Source organism: Leptodactylus fuscus, chromosome 11 (assembly GCF_031893055.1).
Source record: "Leptodactylus fuscus isolate aLepFus1 chromosome 11, aLepFus1.hap2, whole genome shotgun sequence".
In the NCBI taxonomy this organism is placed as follows: Eukaryota; Metazoa; Chordata; class Amphibia; order Anura; family Leptodactylidae; genus Leptodactylus; species Leptodactylus fuscus.
This window is the reverse complement of record NC_134275.1, coordinates 43,353,022-43,374,423: the sequence shown is the minus strand read 5'-3', so window position 1 is coordinate 43,374,423 and position 21,402 is coordinate 43,353,022. Positions and strand designations below refer to the sequence as shown.

At 44.7% G+C, this 21,402-nt stretch overlaps 1 protein-coding gene across 4 annotated transcripts in view; it reads left to right on the top strand.

Moving 5' to 3' along the window:
• The window catches only part of CACNA1B (calcium voltage-gated channel subunit alpha1 B), a 240,728-nt gene that overhangs the window by 193,939 nt on the left and 25,387 nt on the right, over nt 1–21,402 (top strand). For all 4 annotated transcript variants that reach the window (XM_075259127.1, XM_075259126.1, XM_075259129.1 and 1 more), the window contains exons 30-33: nt 10,300–10,464; nt 10,586–10,696; nt 11,755–11,838; nt 21,035–21,151. In XM_075259127.1, the coding sequence (XP_075115228.1) occupies nt 10,300–10,464; nt 10,586–10,696; nt 11,755–11,838; nt 21,035–21,151 (477 nt within the window). The remainder of the gene's footprint in view (nt 1–10,299; nt 10,465–10,585; nt 10,697–11,754; nt 11,839–21,034; nt 21,152–21,402) is intronic.

The following is a 21,402-nucleotide window of genomic DNA, read 5'->3' as shown; positions in this document are numbered from 1 at the left end:
GGGTTATGTGCACCCACAATTTTTACTACTGGTATACAGTGCCATTGTCTGACTGGGAATTCAAAGAATATATGGGGGTTACGTGCACCCACAATTTTTGCTACTGCTATACAGTTCCATTGTCTCACTGGGAATTCAAAGAATATATGGGGGTTATGTGCACCCACAATTTTTAATACTGGTATACAGTGCCATTGTCTGACTGGGAATTCAAAGAATATATGGGGGTTATGTGCACCCACAATTTTTACTACTGGTATACAGTGCCATTGTCTGACTGGGAATTCAAAGAATATATGGGGGTTATGTGCACCCACAATTTTTACTACTGGTATATAGTGCCATTGTCTGACTGGGAATTCAAAGAATATATGGGGGTTATGTGCACCCACAATTTCTACTACTGGTATACAGTGCCATTGTCTGACTGGGAATTCAAAGAATATATGGGGGTTATGTGCACCCACAATTTTTAATACTGGTATATAGTGCCATTGTCTGACTGGGAATTCAAAGAATATATGGGGGTTATGTGCACCCACAATTTTTACTACTGGTATACAGTGCCATTGTCTGACTGGGAATTCAAAGAATATATTGGGAATACAAATACCCTCATTTCTTGCTACTGCCATATAGTGCCAGTGTCTGACTGGGAATTCAAAGAATATATTGGGGTTACGTGCACCCACAATTTTTACTACTGGTATACAGTGCCATTGTCTGACTGGGAATTCAAAGAATATATTGGGAATACAAATACCCTCATTTCTTGCTACTGCCATATAGTGCCAGTTTCTGACTGGTAATTCAAAGAATATATTGTGGTTACGTGCACCCACAATTTTTACTACTGGTATACAGTGCCATTGTCTGACTGGGAATTCAAAGAATATATTGGGAATACAAATACCCTCATTTCTTGCTACTGCCATATAGTGCCAGTTTCTGACTGGTAATTCAAAGAATATATTGTGGTTACGTGCACCCACAATTTTTACTACTGGTATACAGTGCCATTGTCTGACTGGGAATTCAAAGAATATATTGGGAATACAAATACCCTCATTTCTTGCTACTGCCATATAGTGCCAGTGTCTGACTGGGAATTCAAAGAATATATTGTGGTTACGTGCACCCACAATTTTTACTACTGGTATACAGTGCCATTGTCTGACTGGGAATTCAAAGAATATATTGGGAATACAAATACCCTCCTTTCTTGCTACTGCCATATAGTGCCAGTGCCTGACTGGGAATTCAAAGAATATATTGGGGTTACGTGCACCCACAATTTTTACTACTGGTATACAGTGCCATTGTCTGACTGGGAATTCAAAGAATATATTGGGAATACAAATACCCTCATTTCTTGCTACTGCCATATAGTGCCAGTTTCTGACTGGTAATTCAAAGAATATATTGGGGTTACGTGCACCCACAATTTTTACTACTGGTATACAGTGCCAATTTCTAACTAGGAATTCAAAATGCGCAAGGCTCCCGGAAAGGGACGTGGACGAGGCCGTGGGCGAGGTCGGGGGAATGGTTCTGGGGAGCAAGGTAGCAGTGAAGCCACAGGGCGTCCCGTGCCTACTCCTGTGGGGCAGCAAGCATTGCGCCACTCCACAGTGCCAGGGTTGCTTGCCACATTAACTAAACTGCAGGGTACAAACCTTAGTAGGCCCGAGAACCAGGAACAGGTCTTGCAATGGCTGTCAGAGAACGCTTACAGCACATTGTCCAGCAGCCAGTCAGACTCTGCCTCCTCTCCTCCTATTACCCAACAGTCTTGTCTTCCTTCCTCCCAAAATTCCAAAGCTTTACAGAACAATAACCCAAACTGTCCCTGCTCCCCAGAGCTGTTCTCCGCTCCTTTCATTGTCCCTCAACCTGCCTCTCCACGTCACGATTCCATGAACCTAACAGAGGAGCATCTGTGTCCAGATGCTCAAACACTAGAGTCTCCTCCATCTCCGTTCGATTTGGTGGTGGATGACCAGCAACCAACCCTCATCGACGATGATGTGACGCAGTTGCCGTCAGGGCATCCAGTTGACCGGCGCATTGTGCGGGAGGAGGAGATGAGACAGGAGTTGGAAGAGGAAGTGGTGGATGATGAGGACACTGACCCGACCTGGACAGGGGGGATGTCAAGCGGGGAAAGTAGTGTGGATGTTGAGGCAGGTGCAGCACCAAAAAGGGTAGCTAGAGGCAGAGGCAGAGGTCAGCAGCTTAGGCGAAGCCAGGCCACACCCGGAATCTCCCAAGATGTTCCAGTTCGTACCCAGCCCCGAAAAACTCCCACCTCGAGGGCACGTTTCTCGAAGGTGTGGAGTTTTTTCAAGGAATGCGCCGAGGACAGATATAGTGTTGTCTGCACAATTTGCCTCTCGAAATTGATTAGGGGCTCTGAGAAGAGCAACCTGTCCACCACTTCAATGCGCCGTCATTTGGAATCCAAGCACTGGAATCAGTGGCAGGCAGCAACGGCAGGACAAAGGCCGCCTGCCGTTCACGCCACTGCCACTGCCTCTGCCACTGCCTCTGCCACTGCCACTGCTGACTGTGCTGGCGATGCACTCCAGAGGACGAGCCAGGACACCACTTCATCTGCCTCCGCCACTTTGTTGACTTCTACCTCATCCTCCCCTGGTCCTGTCTTATCTCCTTCTCCTGCACCATCAAAGGCACCATCAGGCGTTTCTTTACAACAACCCACCATCTCTCAGACATTGGAGCGGCGGCAAAAATACACTGCTAACCACCCACACGCGCAAGCCTTGAACGCCAACATCGCTAAACTGCTGGCCCAGGAGATGTTGGCGTTCCGGCTTGTTGAAACTCCCGCCTTCCTGGACCTGATGGCAACTGCGGCACCTCGCTATGCCGTCCCTAGCCGTCACTACTTCTCCCGGTGTGCCGTCCCCGCCTTGCACCAGCACGTGTCACTCAACATCAGGCGGGCCCTTAGTTCCGCGCTTTGCACAAAGGTCCACTTGACCACCGACGCGTGGACAAGTGCATGCGGACAGGGACGCTACATTTCACTGACGGCACACTGGGTGAATGTAGTTGAGGCTGGGACTGCTTCCCAAACTGGCCCGGTGTACCTCGTCTCCCCGCCTAACATTCCTGGCAGGGACACGAGAAGAACACCCCCCTCCTCCTCCTCCTCTACCGCCTCCTCCTCCGCCACCGCCTCCTCCTCCGCCACCGCCTCCTCCTCCGCTGTTAGATTGACCCCAGCTACGAGTTGGAAACGTTGCAGCACTGGCGTTGGTAGACGTCAGCAGGCTGTGCTGAAGCTGATCAGCTTGGGGGACAGACAGCACACTGCCTCCGAGGTGAGGGATGCCCTCCTCGATGAGACGGCAATATGGTTTGAGCCGCTGCACCTGGGCCCAGGCATGGTCGTTTGTGATAACGGCCGGAACCTGGTAGCAGCTCTGGAGCTTGCCGGACTCCAACATGTTCCATGCCTGGCCCACGTCTTCAACCTAGTGGTGCAACGTTTCCTAAAGAGCTACCCCAATGTTCCAGAGCTACTGGTGAAAGTGCGGCGCATGTGCGCCCACTTTCGCAAGTCGACAGTAGCCGCTGCTAGCTTAAAATCTCTCCAGCAACGCCTGCATGTGCCACAACACCGGCTTTTGTGCGACGTCCCCACACGCTGGAACTCAACGTTTCAGATGTTGAATAGAGTGGTTGAGCAGCAGAGACCTTTGATGGAATACCAGCTACAAAACCCTAGGGTGCCACAAAGTCAGCTGCCTCAGTTTCACATCCATGAGTGGCCATGGATGAGAGACCTTTGTGACATCCTACGGGTCTTTGAGGAGTCCACAAGGAGGGTGAGCTCTGAGGATGCGATGGTGAGCCTTACAATCCCGCTCTTGTGTGTTCTGAGAGAATCCCTGATTGACATCAGGGATAACTCAGATCACACAGAGGAGTTAGGGATAGCATCCGATCCGTCACAGCTGGAGAGTAGGTCCACACATCTGTCCGCTTCACTGCGTTTAATGGAGGAGGAGGAGGAGGAGGAGGAGGAGGAAGAAGAGTTGTCCGATGATGTGATGGTGATACAGGAGGCTTCCGGGCAACTTCGAATCGTCCCATTGTTGCAGCGCGGATGGGTAGACATGGAGGATGAGGAGGAAATGGAGATTGAACTTTCCGGTGGGGCCAGAGGAGTCATGCCAACTAACACTGTGGCAGACATGGCTGAGTTCATGTTGGGGTGCTTTACAACCGACAAGCGTATTGTCAAAATCATGGAGGACAACCAGTACTGGATCTTTGCTATCCTTGACCCCCGGTATAAAAACAACATCTCGTCTTTTATTCCGGTAGAGGGGAGGGCCAATCGCATCAATGCTTGCCACAGGCAATTGGTGCAGAATATGATGGAGATGTTTCCAGCATGTGACGTTGGCGGCAGGGAGGGCAGTTCCTCCAGTAGGCAACCAAGTTCTCACCGGTCCACACAAACGAGGGGCACACTGTCTAAGGTCTGGGACACCTTGATGGCACCCCCTCGCCAAAGTGCCGCCACGGAGGGTCCTAGTGTCACCAGGCGTGAGACGTATAGGCGCATGTTGCGGGAATACCTTTCCGACCACAGCCCTGTCCTCTCCGACCCCTCTGCGCCCTACACGTATTGGGTGTCGAAGTTGGACCTGTGGCTTGAACTTGCCCTATATGCCTTGGAGGTGCTGTCCTGTCCTGCCGCCAGCGTCCTATCTGAGAGGGTGTTCAGTGCAGCCGGTGGCATCATCACTGACAAGCGCACCCGTCTGTCAGCTGAGAGTGCCGACCGGCTCACTTTGATAAAAATGAACCACCACTGGGTAGAGCCGTCATTTTTGTGCCCACCTGTGTAAAGCACCCCAACATGAAACTCCATGTCTGTACTCAACCTCTCCAATTCCTCCGCATCCTCATACTCATCCACCATAAGCGTTGCACAATTCTGCTAATACTAGGCTCCCTCCACCCTGATTTCCCCCAACTCTGCTGGTTAGAGGCTCCCTCCACCCTGATTTCCACCAACTCTGCTGGTTAGAGGCTCCCTCCACCATGAATTTGCCCAAACTGGGCTGTTTAGAGGCTCCCTCCACCATGAATTGGTCCAAACTGGGGTTTTTAGAGGCTCCCTCCACCATGAATTGGTCCAAACTGGGCTGTTTAGCGGCTCCCTCCACCATTAATTGGTCCAAACTTGGCTGTTTAGAGGCTCCCTCCACCATTAATTGGTCCAAACTGGGCTGGTTAGAGGCTCCCTCCACCATTAATTGGTCCAAACTTGGCTGTTTAGAGGCTCCCTCCACCATTAATTGGTCCAAACTGGGCTGGTTAGAGGCTCCCTCCACCATGAATTGGTCCAAACTGGGCTGTTTAGCGGCTCCCTCCACCATTAATTGGTCCAAACTTGGCTGTTTAGAGGCTCCCTCCACCATTAATTGGTCCAAACTGGGCTGGTTAGAGGCTCCCTCCACCATTAATTGGTCCAAACTTGGCTGTTTAGAGGCTCCCTCCACCATTAATTGGTCCAAACTGGGCTGGTTAGAGGCTCCCTCCACCATTAATTGGTCCAAACTGGGCTGGTTAGAGGCTCCCTCCACCATGAATGTGCCCAAACTGGGCTGTTTAGAGGCTCCCTCCACCATGAATTTGCCCAAACTGGGCTGGTTAGAGGCTCCCTCCACCATGAATTGGTCCAAACTGGGGTTTTTAGAGGCTCCCTCCACCATGAATTGGTCCAAACTGGGCTGGTTAGAGGCTCCCTCCACCATGAATTGGTCCAAACTGAGCTGTTTAGCGGCTCCCTCCACCATTAATTGGTCCAAACTGGGCTGGTTAGAGGCTCCCTCCACCATTAATTGGTCCAAACTGGGCTGGTTAGAGGCTCCCTCCACCATGAATTGGTCCAAACTGGGTTTTTTAGAGGCTCCCTCCACCATGAATTGGTCCAAACTGGGGTTTTTAGAGGCTCCCTCCACCATGAATTGGTCCAAACTGGGCTGTTTAGCGGCTCCCTCCACCATTAATTGGTCCAAACTGGGCTGGTTAGAGGCTCCCTCCACCATGAATGTGCCCAAACTGGGCTGTTTAGAGGCTCCCTCCACCATGAATTTGCCCAAACTGGGCTGGTTAGAGGCTCCCTCCACCATGAATTGGTCCAAACTGGGCTGTTTAGCGGCTCCCTCCACCATTAATTGGTCCAAACTGGGCTGGTTAGAGGCTCCCTCCACCATTAATTGGTCCAAACTGGGCTGGTTAGAGGCTCCCTCCACCATGAATTGGTCCAAACTGGGTTTTTTAGAGGCTCCCTCCACCATGAATTGGTCCAAACTGGGGTTTTTAGAGGCTCCCTCCACCATGAATAGGTCCAAACCGGGCTGTTTACCGGCTCCCTCCACCATTAATTGGTCCAAACTGGGCTGGTTAGAGGCTCCCTCCACCATGAATGTGCCCAAACTGGGCTGTTTAGAGGCTCCCTCCACCATGAATTTGCCCAAACTGGGCTGGTTAGAGGCTCCCTCCACCATGAATTGGTCCAAACTGGGCTGTTTAGCGGCTCCCTCCACCATTAATTGGTCCAAACTTGGCTGTTTAGAGGCTCCCTCCACCATTAATTGGTCCAAACTGGGCTGGTTAGAGGCTCCCTCCACCATGAATTGGTCCAAACTGGGTTTTTTAGAGGCTCCCTCCACCATGAATTGGTCCAAACTGGGGTTTTTAGAGGCTCCCTCCACCATGAATTGGTCCAAACTGGGCTGTTTAGCGGCTCCCTCCACCATTAATTGGTCCAAACTGGGCTGGTTAGAGGCTCCCTCCACCATGAATGTGCCCAAACTGGGCTGTTTAGAGGCTCCCTCCACCATGAATTTGCCCAAACTGGGCTGGTTAGAGGCTCCCTCCACCATGAATTGGTCCAAACTGGGGTTTTTAGAGGCTCCCTCCACCATGAATTGGTCCAAACTTGGCTGTTTAGAGGCTCCCTCCACCATTAATTGGTCCAAACTGGGCTGGTTAGAGGCTCCCTCCACCATGAATTTGCCCAAACTGGGCTGGTTAGAGGCTCCCTCCACCATGAATTTGCCCAAACTGGGCTGTTTAGAGGCTCCCTCCACCATGAATTGGTCCAAACTGGGCTGGTTAGAGGCTCCCTCCACCATGAATTTCCCAAAACTTGGCTGTTTAGAGGCTCCCTCCACCATTAATTGGTCCAAACTGGGCTGGTTAGAGGCTCCCTCCACCATGAATTGGTCCAAACTGGGCTGTTTAGCGGCTCCCTCCACCATTAATTGGTCCAAACTGGGCTGGTTAGAGGCTCCCTCCACCATTAATTGGTCCAAACTGGGCTGGTTAGAGGCTCCCTCCACCATGAATTGGTCCAAACTGGGTTTTTTAGAGGCTCCCTCCACCATGAATTGGTCCAAACTGGGGTTTTTAGAGGCTCCCTCCACCATGAATTGGTCCAAACTGGGCTGTTTAGCGGCTCCCTCCACCATTAATTGGTCCAAACTGGGCTGGTTAGAGGCTCCCTCCACCATGAATGTGCCCAAACTGGGCTGTTTAGAGGCTCCCTCCACCATGAATTTGCCCAAACTGGGCTGGTTAGAGGCTCCCTCCACCATGAATTGGTCCAAACTGGGCTGTTTAGCGGCTCCCTCCACCATTAATTGGTCCAAACTGGGCTGGTTAGAGGCTCCCTCCACCATTAATTGGTCCAAACTGGGCTGGTTAGAGGCTCCCTCCACCATGAATTGGTCCAAACTGGGTTTTTTAGAGGCTCCCTCCACCATGAATTGGTCCAAACTGGGGTTTTTAGAGGCTCCCTCCACCATGAATAGGTCCAAACTGGGCTGTTTACCGGCTCCCTCCACCATTAATTGGTCCAAACTGGGCTGGTTAGAGGCTCCCTCCACCATGAATGTGCCCAAACTGGGCTGTTTAGAGGCTCCCTCCACCATGAATTTGCCCAAACTGGGCTGGTTAGAGGCTCCCTCCACCATGAATTGGTCCAAACTGGGCTGTTTAGCGGCTCCCTCCACCATTAATTGGTCCAAACTTGGCTGTTTAGAGGCTCCCTCCACCATTAATTGGTCCAAACTGGGCTGGTTAGAGGCTCCCTCCACCATGAATTGGTCCAAACTGGGTTTTTTAGAGGCTCCCTCCACCATGAATTGGTCCAAACTGGGGTTTTTAGAGGCTCCCTCCACCATGAATTGGTCCAAACTGGGCTGTTTAGCGGCTCCCTCCACCATTAATTGGTCCAAACTGGGCTGGTTAGAGGCTCCCTCCACCATGAATGTGCCCAAACTGGGCTGTTTAGAGGCTCCCTCCACCATGAATTTGCCCAAACTGGGCTGGTTAGAGGCTCCCTCCACCATGAATTGGTCCAAACTGGGGTTTTTAGAGGCTCCCTCCACCATGAATTGGTCCAAACTTGGCTGTTTAGAGGCTCCCTCCACCATTAATTGGTCCAAACTGGGCTGGTTAGAGGCTCCCTCCACCATGAATTTGCCCAAACTGGGCTGGTTAGAGGCTCCCTCCACCATGAATTTGCCCAAACTGGGCTGTTTAGAGGCTCCCTCCACCATGAATTGGTCCAAACTGGGCTGGTTAGAGGCTCCCTCCACCATGAATTTCCCAAAACTTGGCTGTTTAGAGGCTCCCTCCACCATTAATTGGTCCAAACTGGGCTGGTTAGAGGCTCCCTCCACCATGAATTTGCCCAAACTGGGCTGTTTAGAGGCTCCCTCCACCATGAATTGGTCCAAACTGGGTTTTTTAGAGGCTCCCTCCACCATGAATTGGTCCAAACTGGGCTGTTTAGAGGCTCCCTCCACCATGAATTTGCCCAAACTGGGCTGGTTAGAGGCTCCCTCCACCATGAATTGGTCCAAACTGGGCTGGTTAGAGGCTCCCTCCACCATGAATTTGCCCAAACTGGGCTGTTTAGAGGCTCCCTCCACCATGAATTGGTCCAAACTGGGTTTTTTAGAGGCTCCCTCCACCATGAATTGGTCCAAACTGGGCTGTTTAGAGGCTCCCTCCACCATGAATTTGCCCAAACTGGGCTGGTTAGAGGCTCCCTCCACCATTAATTGGTCCAAACTGGGCTGGTTAGAGGCTCCCTCCACCATGAATTTGCCCAAACTGGGCTGTTTAGAGGCTCCCTCCACCATGAATTTGCCCAAACTGGGCTGTTTAGAGGCTCCCTCCACCATGAATTTGCCCAAACTGGGCTGGTTAGAGGCTCCCTCCACCATGAATTGGTCCAAACTGGGTTTTTTAGAGGCTCCCTCCACCATGAATTTGCCCAAACTGGGCTGGTTAGAGGCTCCCTCCACCATGAATTGGTCCAAACTGGGTTTTTTAGAGGCTCCCTCCACCATGAATTTGCCCAAACTGGGCTGGTTAGAGGCTCCCTCCACCATGAGTTGGTCCAAACTGGGTTTTTTAGAGGCTCCCTCCACCATGAATTTGCCCACACTGGGCTGGTTAGAGGCTCCCTCCACCATGAATTGGTCCAAACTGGGGTTTTTAGAGGCTCCCTCCACCATGAATTTGCCCAAACTGGGGTGTTTAGAGGCTCCCTCCACCATGAATTTGCCCAAACTCTGCTGGTTAGAGGCTCAATCCACCCTGATTTTCAAAACAAATGTTGGTGCCAACCTCAACTTACTACAAGGGCCAAATTCACTGCTGGTGACAAGCTCTCCTCACTGCAAGTGCCAAATACACATATTTCAAGGTGTTTTCCTACTGTCAGAGAGGTGGTATTGAGTGTGTAAAGTGTGTAGTTGTTAGGCTGTGATGTTGGGGTAATAGAGGGTCTTTGGTGTGTTAGATGCCCCCAGACATGCTTCCGCTGCTGTCCCAGTGTCATTCCAGAGGTGTTGGCATCATTTCCTGGGGTGTCATAGTGGACTTGGTGACCCTCCAGACACGGATTTGGGTTTCCCCCTTAACGAGTATCTGTTCCCCATAGACTATAATGGGGTTCGAAACCCGTTCGAACACACGAACATTGAGCGGCTGTTCGAATCGAATTTCGAACCTCGAACATTTTAGTGTTCGCTCATCTCTAATAGACAACTGTACAACCTCAATAGTCTTTTGGCATCATAGGCTTAGCTCCCCAAGTAAACCACCTCCACTCAGGACTGGTAGAAGAAGTTGGTATCATCTTTGGAGTTACCTTTAATGATGATGGCATGATTATCCTGAAAGACGTTCTGTTTTCAGATTTTTGCCTTAATATTTGTATCTTCACTCTCACAGAGGGCCTGCATAGATTTTGTGATCAGCGCAAAGCCCCTAACACGATATATGCCACAAAATCGGCAGTCATTCCAGTACAAGATGTGGCGATTTGTGGTTTCTCCTCCATTCGAGTATTTCATCATGGTAATGATTGCTTTAAACACCATCGTCCTCATGATGAAGGTAAGACCTTCTCATAGATAAGACATGACATGTTCACAGACAAGGGGTTTTGACCACCTAATGAAGGATCACCTATGCAATATGAAATCATTTTATGTCCTGTTTCCTTGTTTTCTACTAGTTTTATGGAGCGCCAGATACTTATGAAGAAATGCTCAAATGCTTGAATATCATCTTCACATCAATGTTTTCACTAGAGTGTATTTTGAAGATTGTCGCGTTTGGTGTCCTGGTAAGAACCTAAGTGAATTTTATTTTGTAAGTAGATCTAATTCTATACTGTTATATTGCTACATTTTTCCAGATTTGAGGCTAAAAATACCGACATATTTCAAAAACTTTTTTAAAAATTCTATTTTAATTTGTGGAGTGTCCACCTGACATAGGGAGTCTTATAGACCACGCAAAGCTCCCTAGGAAAAATGGATCCAAATCCAAGAGAAAGAAAGCCGCCTCTTTAGTGCCTCCTAGTGGCATGTTTTGTCACAGTCGCTTACTCTGACTAAGGTCATACTGAGCAAGCAGAGTACCAGCGGCTCCTGTAATGGACCCAGATACAATAATTGACCCCAAAAGTCAAACAGAATACAAAATCTCTCAGGTTCTGTGTTGTATTTTACAGATGGTAGAGGTAATAAAAGTTGCATAGGCACTCAAAAAATGTTATGTATGTGCTTCTTGCCCGCAGTGTGCCTTCTTGTAGACATTAGCGTGTAGATTGTGCACTGACAGTATATGATTTGGTAGCTGAGATCTGAAAGCCAACTATTTTATAGGATTTATATTGTCTTTTATTGCTTTTGGAAAAAATGTGTTGATCCACCAAATCTAAGAGCAAGGGCCCCTGGGCAAAAATATGTGCCCCTTATAGGCTGTTTGTCGATTTACACAATACAGTTAGAATTGGATGTTGACTTCTGTTGTGTATCAGGTGCCATTAAAGTGTCATTTGACTGCATCAAGTTGCAGTTTGTATGCAGTGGATGACACTTCTCAAGCATCAGGATTGTAGGATGGTCTTATACTAAGCCTTACATGGCCATTTAGCTCTAGACTCTTAAAATTACAAGGTGACTGTTTTTGGATTGACACTCCAAAAATATTACTCCTGACCAAGCTGATGGCAGAGCCAGGAAGACTTAAGAGCTATTCATACTACCCTACAAGATTGCTTCTTTCATTTTCTGCAAAACATTTTGATCATAAAATCTAGTAGCTCCATTTTTACGTTTTTGTAATGTATTACGTAACATGTAACCACATTGTAAATTAATCCTCTTTTCCATACAGAACTATTTACGGGACGCCTGGAATGTCTTTGACTTTGTCACAGTCTTGGGAAGTATTACTGATATTTTAGTAACGGAGATAGCGGTAAGTGGACTTTAGTAACTTGACAGAGATACAGACACAGGACTCAGGACCTGTCCTGTTCATATAGAATATACTCCTGTATTATACACATTGCATTACTTATTGTGAATTGCCTCTGTATGGTTTATGGTCTTCAAAAAAGTTGTTCACCTATGCACAATGGAGACCATTTTCTTGGCACATACAAGGAACAGTGTTGTTGATAGATGAACAAGACCATTAATTTCCAAGGGCTTATTAAAACTTATAGCAGATCAGTCTTATTCAAATGAATGGGACTGAGCTGCAATACCAGACACAACCACTACTAAATGAGTGGTGTTGTGCCAAGTAAAGGGTATTCTGTGCTTTTAATCAGCTGATTGTTGGTGGAGAGGTTGCTGAGATTTTAATCCACACTGATCTAATATTGAAGGTTTATCCAAAAGAAAGACCATTGAATATATGAGACTATTCTATATAGCATTAGGGATTCTCTGCTGCACCCAATAATGCAGATTGGCTACATTCAGTGTGCATAGGTGATAGAAAGTACTTATAGATAAATTCTGCTTATATTGTATAATGCAGTAAAGCTGGGGTTTGGGGTTGTCACTTCATACTGGTATCTGGGTTTTTTAATTCCTACAACAGTGTTTCTGGTTGCATATGAAATATAAGACTCTCAGCTTTCAAATGACACCAAGATTCCAATTCCAAGACACCAATTCTACAATTTACACCTCCAAAGTTTCCCTCTTTGGGAGGAACAGTCCCTACTTTTGAACCTCTCTCCCTTTGCTACATGAATGTCCCTCTTTTTGATATTGGAAATACATGTACATTAATAAACTTAATGATATTGTTCCATATATACTATATGGTCAGCAACTACATATCTAACATCAACTCCTATATAATGTGTCATCATTCAGTGCATTTTAGACTTTGAATTGTTTATATTTAAATGTTGTTTGTGCCCATATTTTTATAAAATCCTATTTTTAATTTTTAAACTTCCATGCAGCGAACTATCAATTTCCTTTTTTGCCAGTTCAAAAATTTGAGTGGTATGCTATGTCAGGATTTACATATTTGTATGTAGCTGCCCCCAATCCCATATGTTTTCAACTGATGATATCTCTGAAAATAGTGCAGGTAGAACATGGATTTTGGTATCATATGAAAGTTGAGAATGTCCTCTTTGATATGACACCAGAAACACTCTTCTGACACTGCTTTATAATGCTGTTTTTGACTGTTTGAAGTTCCTCAGCTTCCCTGAATTATACAAGAATCCAACCCCTACACCTAGTAAAAAAGAGTGTACAGATATCAGCTGGCTATAGACAGACAGGAGATAAAGAAGTGCAGAATTTCATTGAAAGGAGACAAAATGTGTTAATAAATTGTATTGCAACAGTTATTAATATTACAACATTGGTTGAAGTTTAGGTATGCTTTAAATGAGATTTCCTACCAAAGCAAGTTATCATCTATTTGTAGGCTAGGGGATAACTTGCAGGTTCCTGGGGAACCTACCATTTAGAGCGCCATTGAGCAGGGAATAGGGGTCTTTCGTCACTTGTTCTGAATTGAGTCAATGGGAGCATCAGAGATAGCAGATGTACAATGCTCAACTATCTCTGATGCTCCAATTGAAATGCATGAGGCAGAGCGCTGCACTGTCCGACCAATGCTATAGTCAGAACAGATGACTTTCTCCTGATCAGTGGGGGTCAGGCCCACTGATCTGTAAGTTATTCCATATCCATAGGATAGTGGATAAAGTGCTTTGGTACGAAACCCCTTTAAGAGATAGCAGACACAGGTGACACAAAATAAACGGGTAATCCTCAATACAATCCCCATGTGTCATCTGTGCCTGTTTTTCATTAATAACAAGTGCAGGATGTAGAGTATAGGGGAATGTATGTGTCCATATAATAGAAGGACTGTCATTGACAAAGCATTCTTCCCATGGACTTCTTTTGGTGAATTCATTTTGTATGAAAGCACATTTGTGATTGGTTGTAAAAGAATTTATAATATAGGTCCATGAAAAGTTAAGACTGTACTGAATTTTACTAAAAAAATAAAATTTACGCAGGTTTGATTGCTTGAGACAATGGAAGTTTTGCTAACATTGTTGTTTTTCCCCTTCACGATTACTAATTTATACATTGCATTGTAGATCGCAATGCAAAAACGAAGGGCTGTGTCCTGCATCTCCATCAAAGACGTCATGTATTCCAGGAAACTGTATGCACTCCACATTGTCCTTATCATATTCATCAGTGAATTACTAAAAAATTCCAAAATGACCAACAAAAAGACAATGTGGAGTTATATCATTTTCCAATGTGGACACATGCAAAATCCTTTTCATTTTCTTCACATTGCTCCTGATCCATAGCAAACTAACTAGAAAGATAAATAATAAGAAATATGTGTAATGGAAAATAATACTAATACAATAGTAGACAACACCGCGAGAAGGGAATTATGAGTTAGTCTCAAGTACAGAAGGATTTGCTGACATCATTGAGAACATTCAAAGTTGTCAACTTTTGGCTTATTAAGTCAAATGAAATGAACAATACAATACAAAGTAATCTGCCCTGACATTGCTTCCAACTATATTATTTTACAATAAAATTCATAGGAATAAGAAAATAATTAATTTTGATATCAAGATCCAAACTTGTTAACTTAAGTTGCAGGCTCAATAGTGCGCGCCCTGCTTATGTCACTTCCAATATCCACTGTTGACACCATTTGGACAGTGACCACCAGAATAGAAATGCCATAAAATATTTCAGAATAATAATTGCTGGAATCAGATTATCTCTCGGAGATGGGAGGGTTCTTGCTTTAGTATGGCAGAACCGTTCTAGAAGTAGATGGTATTTCACGAGTGTGCACGGTTTTAGGATATGGATGTATTGTGGTCAATTCTGCCTTCTGAAATGTAAATTAATACCTTATATACAGTATAACATAGATTATATTTTGGTATCACATTATATGTAACTCTAGGCAAAAAAATACAACTCTGAAGTATCACAACATATACAAAATGTAGAGCTCACAAACGTTCTCCTGACCTCTTTTCTGTGGGACAGGACAATCTAGTGGTGACATGTTCTGCCCTATGGTGTATTTTAGACTGAAGGGGGGTAGTTACCCTCCATAAAGTAACACTAAACAGTAACAGGAGATAATCCTGCCCCCCGCTGTTTTCCAGGGTGCAACAGCTGTTGAATAAGACTTGAAAGTTATCTTGCACAGAACACAAGGGTTAATTTTCTGATAATCTGGACCAGTCAAGGGGGTGATGGTTAACAACCTTTTTATCAGAGGAAAGGGGGGAGGCTCCTACTGCATCCAGTTGTCCTTTTGCCAGAGATAGGACAGTGAAAAGGAGAACGTGACTGATCTCCTGGGATACATAGAGAATTATTTCTTTAGATATTTCTCAGTTTAAATGGTAAGATGAGACACAGAGATCAAAGAAGATCAAGAGGAAAATATTAGTATTTTTATCCATGTTCTATGTCTTGTGTGCCTTTATGGCAGACAAAACAGTTAGAGAAAGCTGAGGAAACTATAAAGAGTTCCAAAAAGTTACCTAGCTGGCGTTCCAATATATGCAAATCTCAAGAATTCTCCTGATCTCCTGACTACAACTGAGTAGTCTTCCTGAAGTGATGGTCTGCCCTAATTTCTGTATTCTTCCTCTGGTGTATTGGGTGTATTGAAGCAGGAGCGTGAATTGTCATGAGTCAGAAAAGAGTGAGGAACTACAGGGGAACCTTTATACTTAGGTAATAGCTTATGCACATTACCATATTATGGCTTTGTATAACCTTTGAGTTGTAGGGAGCCATCATATGGCATCTGTAACACTTTGTGGGGCCATTCTGTTCCTCCTTAGGCCTCCAATTTCATACAGAGGCATGCAGAACTTGTTTGATGCGTTTTACAATCATGGCGTACTGAATTGGATGCCATAATAAGGTGGGTAGTCTACTATGGCACCATTACATATGACTTGATGGAACAGATCTTCAAGGACTATATCAGTCGCCAAACAGACCTCGCCATGTACATGAGGCAAAGCTCTATTTTTTGGACTAGAGTTACACGTTAAGGATGATATCATTGGATCTATAATTGAGAAATTAGGCAGATTTTCCAGCAAGAACAATATAGGCAAATCCAAAATGGTTGGAGGCCCTTGGTCTATTGACCTCACAATCCTCTGCCACTATGCCAGATTAGTAATTTGTGATTCTTTATACTGACTTTGAGATATGTTTTTGGAAATAATAATAATCTAGAATTTTTCACTTGAAAACATAACAATCAAATCGACATAATCTCAAATTATTTGTCTTATGCTCTGTTTAATTTGATTCATCTTTTTTTGTGTGTGTGTTCATCTCTCTGTGTTCGTGTTCTTTTATTTATTTTCCTTTTTTGTTTGTTTCACGGCCTGCCGACTCATGCTACGCAATCAACATACACTGCGGAAAATCTCAACCCCCCCCCAAAAAAAAAATCAAAACCCACCCTCTGTCTTTGTATGTTGTATTACCTGCAACACCTGTGTACTGTGTACCACCAAAATCACCCATGACAACATCATACCTAGAACACGGTTGGTTCTGTTTAGTATTTTTTCCAATCTTTTTTTTTGTTTCTTTCTTTGCTTGTTCTTTTGAATGGGGCATCAAGCTTCAGATTTGTCGGAAAAGGTGTTTGAAGTGCTGAGCAATTCAGTTCTATAGCAGGACATCAATATACTAGGTGGACATCTCGGCCACTGGGTCATTGAGGCTTCTCTCCCAGTGTCAGCTGCAAATCTTTCAGCAGCAAAATAATAAAACACAGTAAGGTTCCTAAAGAGAGGAACATTGGGTGGTGTCCTCACAAGAACTCACATATCCATGTCAAGAATTCTCCATGTGTGGTTGGAATTTTTTATCTCAAGGATTTAGCATTGGTTGATGTATAGGCTTATTGAAAGGATTACTGTAGATTTTGGTTAACCACATGAATGCCGTAAGAAAAAAGTTTAATAAGATGACAGAATAGGGATATCATTGGAAAGTTTTTCAGGATAGACATAGTTTTACTTACCTTTGGAGAAATGGCAATGAATTGCAGTATATAGTTACTTGTCCCAACAAAATATAAACAGGGGAAGAAGTGGGAAAGGGATAGGAACATCTTTTCATCTATCTAATACGTATATTGTACAGTTCTCTACATATGGCAGTTCTTTAGGCATAATGTAATCCAATAGTCTGATCCATTTCTTGCCAAAAGGGAGAGTTAAGAGGCCTCCATTATACATTAGATGGTCGTCTAGTTTTACAAAAATCTGCAGTCTTATCCAACATCAATGTAATGTAGATGCCCATCTGTAGAAAGGTTAGAAAGATAGCCATTATAAAGTAGATGATGAGAAACAGAAACAATACATATTTGTTACATGTTAGATTGTAATAACTACAATTTTCTAGTGTAAAGATTTAAAGGGGTGTCTTATCTCGACAACCTACTGCAGAATTGTGGGCTTCTTAATCCACTGCCAGTCACACTTTTGGATGATCCATCATGCTATATATAGGAAGTATAGGGAAGTCACTGACCAGATAGAAAATGGAGGGGCTTGTCCTCCGATGTTGGAGCTGCTCTAACTTAGCTCCTCTCGGTTCTGGCTCATAGAAGAGATTCCAAAATGGAGACCTCCTTCTATGATGTGCATCTGGTCCAATGGAGTTTGCCCCATAAACTTTTTTTTACTACAATTAACCAGATGTAGCATTTCTACCCAAAGAATTACTAGGCCATTGAAATTGTGTCCTTAGTTCCTCAACATTTTTGCTGCTAGAAAGACATAGACATAGCTGGTTATATTTTTTTCACTTTGAGTTGCTCAACACTTGCCTTCTCTGTAAACCCTACAAAAGCCTGAATGTAATTCCTGAGGACGAAGAGGGACAGCGGTCACTGTACAGCTATTCCAGTCAACTTACAATGGGCTCACATTAGGAGGATAGAAGGGGACAAGCTATATGAGAGGGAGGAACATCTCAATATTTGGGCTTTGTATACTACAGGGTCCTAATAACAGTGACCTCTGTCCCTCTGCATGTGACCTCAGCCATCGCATGGTGCAATTCAAGCGAATGTAACCTGTACGTGGGATTGATCATGTGACACAGCATTGAGGGGACATAAAGGAAGCATGGTCTGTTGATCGGTATGTACATCTTACTGGTAGAAGCCAACAAAATATTCGTTGTTGAGTCAGCAAGACAAAGACAAGGGATATGCAATCCTCTTTGATACTGGAGCTGAGACCTGGAGTGGCAGTATCATTATGGACATGACATTGGTTAGAAGACTGATATACCTGATAGTTTAAGCAGTCTGGGGTGCAAAAATATTTTCAAAAAGCCTCCATCTTAAAATCCTTTTTGTCCTTGAATGCATACAAGATGGATATCTCTTTGGGCAATACTTTAGCGTAACATTCATGGAAACCATACTTTACCACGATTAGGTGTCTTGCTTCTATTATTTCTTGAAACAGTCTTTAAAATATCCCAAAGACAAATTCTAGGCTCCTGGTTGAGATGCTGTGAGCTGAATCTTGCCGGATGTTGACCAGACTTTAATTTCTTGAGTTTATTCAGGATCCAGAGCATCTTTCAAAGCCATACCCTTAAAGGTGCCGATCAGTCTTCCATAGGTGCCGGCTAAATGCTCATGTGGCCAATAGCGAATGCTCACAACGTCTTTGCAACCATATACTCTCAGTATGACCAAGTGTTCATGTGTTGTTATTGGGTAGAGAGCAGTAAGCTGCAGCCAAACACTCTTTATCTACCAGAGAAACAAAGGATCAGGCATGATAAAATTCAATATCCCTGATCCTTTTCATCCTGTGATGATGTTGTGAGCAAGCTCATTTCACAGCTGTACCTATGAAGCTGTACACTGACCTGTGATAGTTTTTGGCTATGTGCTGACTACATAGCCACTGTTAATAAAAAGTGGAGACCAGCCTTTCAATAGTCTTAGGTAGACCCATGAACCTGTAGATTACTGACCAACACTACAAGCAGACCCTTTGGTGACCACCAAATAGTTTAGGATCCAAGTATTTAAAGTAAAGAGAAATTATTGTTTACATTATTGTATGGTACACGGCAATAATCCCCAACCTTTAGCGCTCCAAGTGTTGCCAAACTACACCTCCCAACATATCCTGAAAGCCATAGGGTATGTAGGAATTGTAGTTTGCACCAGCTGGACACCACTGGTTGGAGACCATTAAGTATGAAAATTGTATTTGTCATGGAGCTTTTTATCCCATTTGGCCCCATTGGTTGAGTTCCAAGTTCCAGCTCTTTGACTAGACTTTGAAGAATCATGTTGGATATGTGATTTCTAATTACAATAATGGTTTCCAATAGACGTAGGTTGGAAGTATTATTCATTCATAGGTCCGTTCTGAATGCAATAAATCTGTCGACTTCCTCCTTACCCTGCTGCATATTCATTTTGTTTTCACCTTTTATTTACTCTCCATTGCCCTCAATTCTATCCTATCTATGCATCCATCCCAATCACTTTTCCTTTTCGCTTTTCTGTCAGATTGTAGCCTGCGGGTCCGCTCTGCTTCTGCTTTTAATACTCAGCTTATGTGACCTCGCGGGAAGGGGATTTGTATGAGAAGCATGCTTAGGCTCGGGGGTCTGGAAGGCGCATTGAGCAGTGGTGCGGTGGGAGGGATGTTGTTGAGAAATGCATGGAATGATAACAGACAAACAAGGCTCCACAACTAGGGGATTTTAGGGTGGATATACCCTTCCCCATAGCCATATCTTTGGATCACCAACTTTCCTTTATATCCTGTTGAGAAACAAGACCAAAATGGACCTGCGGACTGATGGAAGAGACCTGCAGCCAACTTACCAAAACAGGGTGCAATTACACTGTATTTTGCAGCGTCTGTCGGCAATGTACGCCAGAATCACTTATTGACACCATTGGTTTCCATGCTAAAAACTATATAGCATGTATAGGTTTATTACTGGGTGCTTCTGTAATAGTGCTTTCCCATTCAGCAGAGAAAATTATACCATCATATATAACCCAAATGGAGGCCAAAAGGACACTCTTTTGGCATAAATCAGGTGAATGATGCCATATATATATCATTGATGTATGCACCAGAAGCTCTTCTGGTGTATGGAGCTAATGTACATTGCAAAATACAGCAGGAAAGTAACCTAATACAAAAACGTTGAGATATTGCCATATCATATTGTCTTAGACCAATAACTTTGGAGGGTTTTCCAAGATAGGTTCTCAATATCTGATCGATGAGGGTCTGACATCCTGGACCTCCACTGTTTGAATAAAAAACAATGCTCAGGTGGGGTTGCGGTCTCTTTATTGAACACCAGTCACAGCGCCATACGTTACACAGTGACTGTGCATGGTATTGCAGCTCACTTGACTAGGACCAAACTGCAGACTGGCAACATTACAATTGAACATGGCATCTCTGGCCTCGGAAGCAGTTGTCAGATCTCACCAAACAAATATTGGTGACTTGTCCTAAGAATAGGTCATCAATATGTAACTCTTGGAAAACCTCTTTAAGATGGTCTTAGATCATAAGATAACTTCTATATAGCATCTGTGGTGATGTGTTGATCATGTCTGTTTGATAACGGGTCAATCTACCTTCCCCATGGGAACAACACTTCATCCTTGAACGCTAGCATACAAGACATGGTGACTAGTTTGGGTATCCTGCCATCCCTGATGTGATCTGTTACCAGGAAGAAGACCCATAGCCAGCTCTCTTCTATTGTCATCCCTGTCCAGGTCCTCCATTGTCAGCCTTCTCATCTGATAACTGACCGCACTAACCTGCCATCTTATCTGAGCTGAGATACATGTGTATGTCTGAGGTGACCGACTATTGCAGGGTGACAGATTGCATGTGACTGTATCTAAAATTTCCCTCCTGGTCTTTGAAGTGTCAGCAAGCTGCAAGTCCTGTGCTTGAGAATGGAATGAAGTGAAGTGGGCTTGGCTTATTTTGCTGGGTGGAGCACGTTGGAAAATATGAAAAGAAGAAGAGTCCAAAAATGAAATAATTTACTAACTATTTCATCTGTTACAGGAAAATTTTATCAATCTGAGTTTCCTGCGACTCTTTCGAGCAGCTCGGTTGATTAAACTGTTGCGTCAGGGTTACACCATCCGCATCTTGCTCTGGACCTTCGTGCAGTCATTTAAGGTTTGTTCATCCAGCAATGGTTACCTTGAAAATGTTCTATAAGCTAAAATATACATCTATAGATCAACACTGCCTTTGGGTGGGAGGTTCAGGGTACTTAGTGTCAACTTGTGACCATTATCTGATCCTTCTTACCACCTATCCTGATGGGCGTCATTGAAGTAGGCTTAAGTACTGTGGACCAATGCCTGCTAATAGGACTTTCATAGCAGACTTAGGCTCTTTTCAGACTAGGATCCGTATCTGTACAG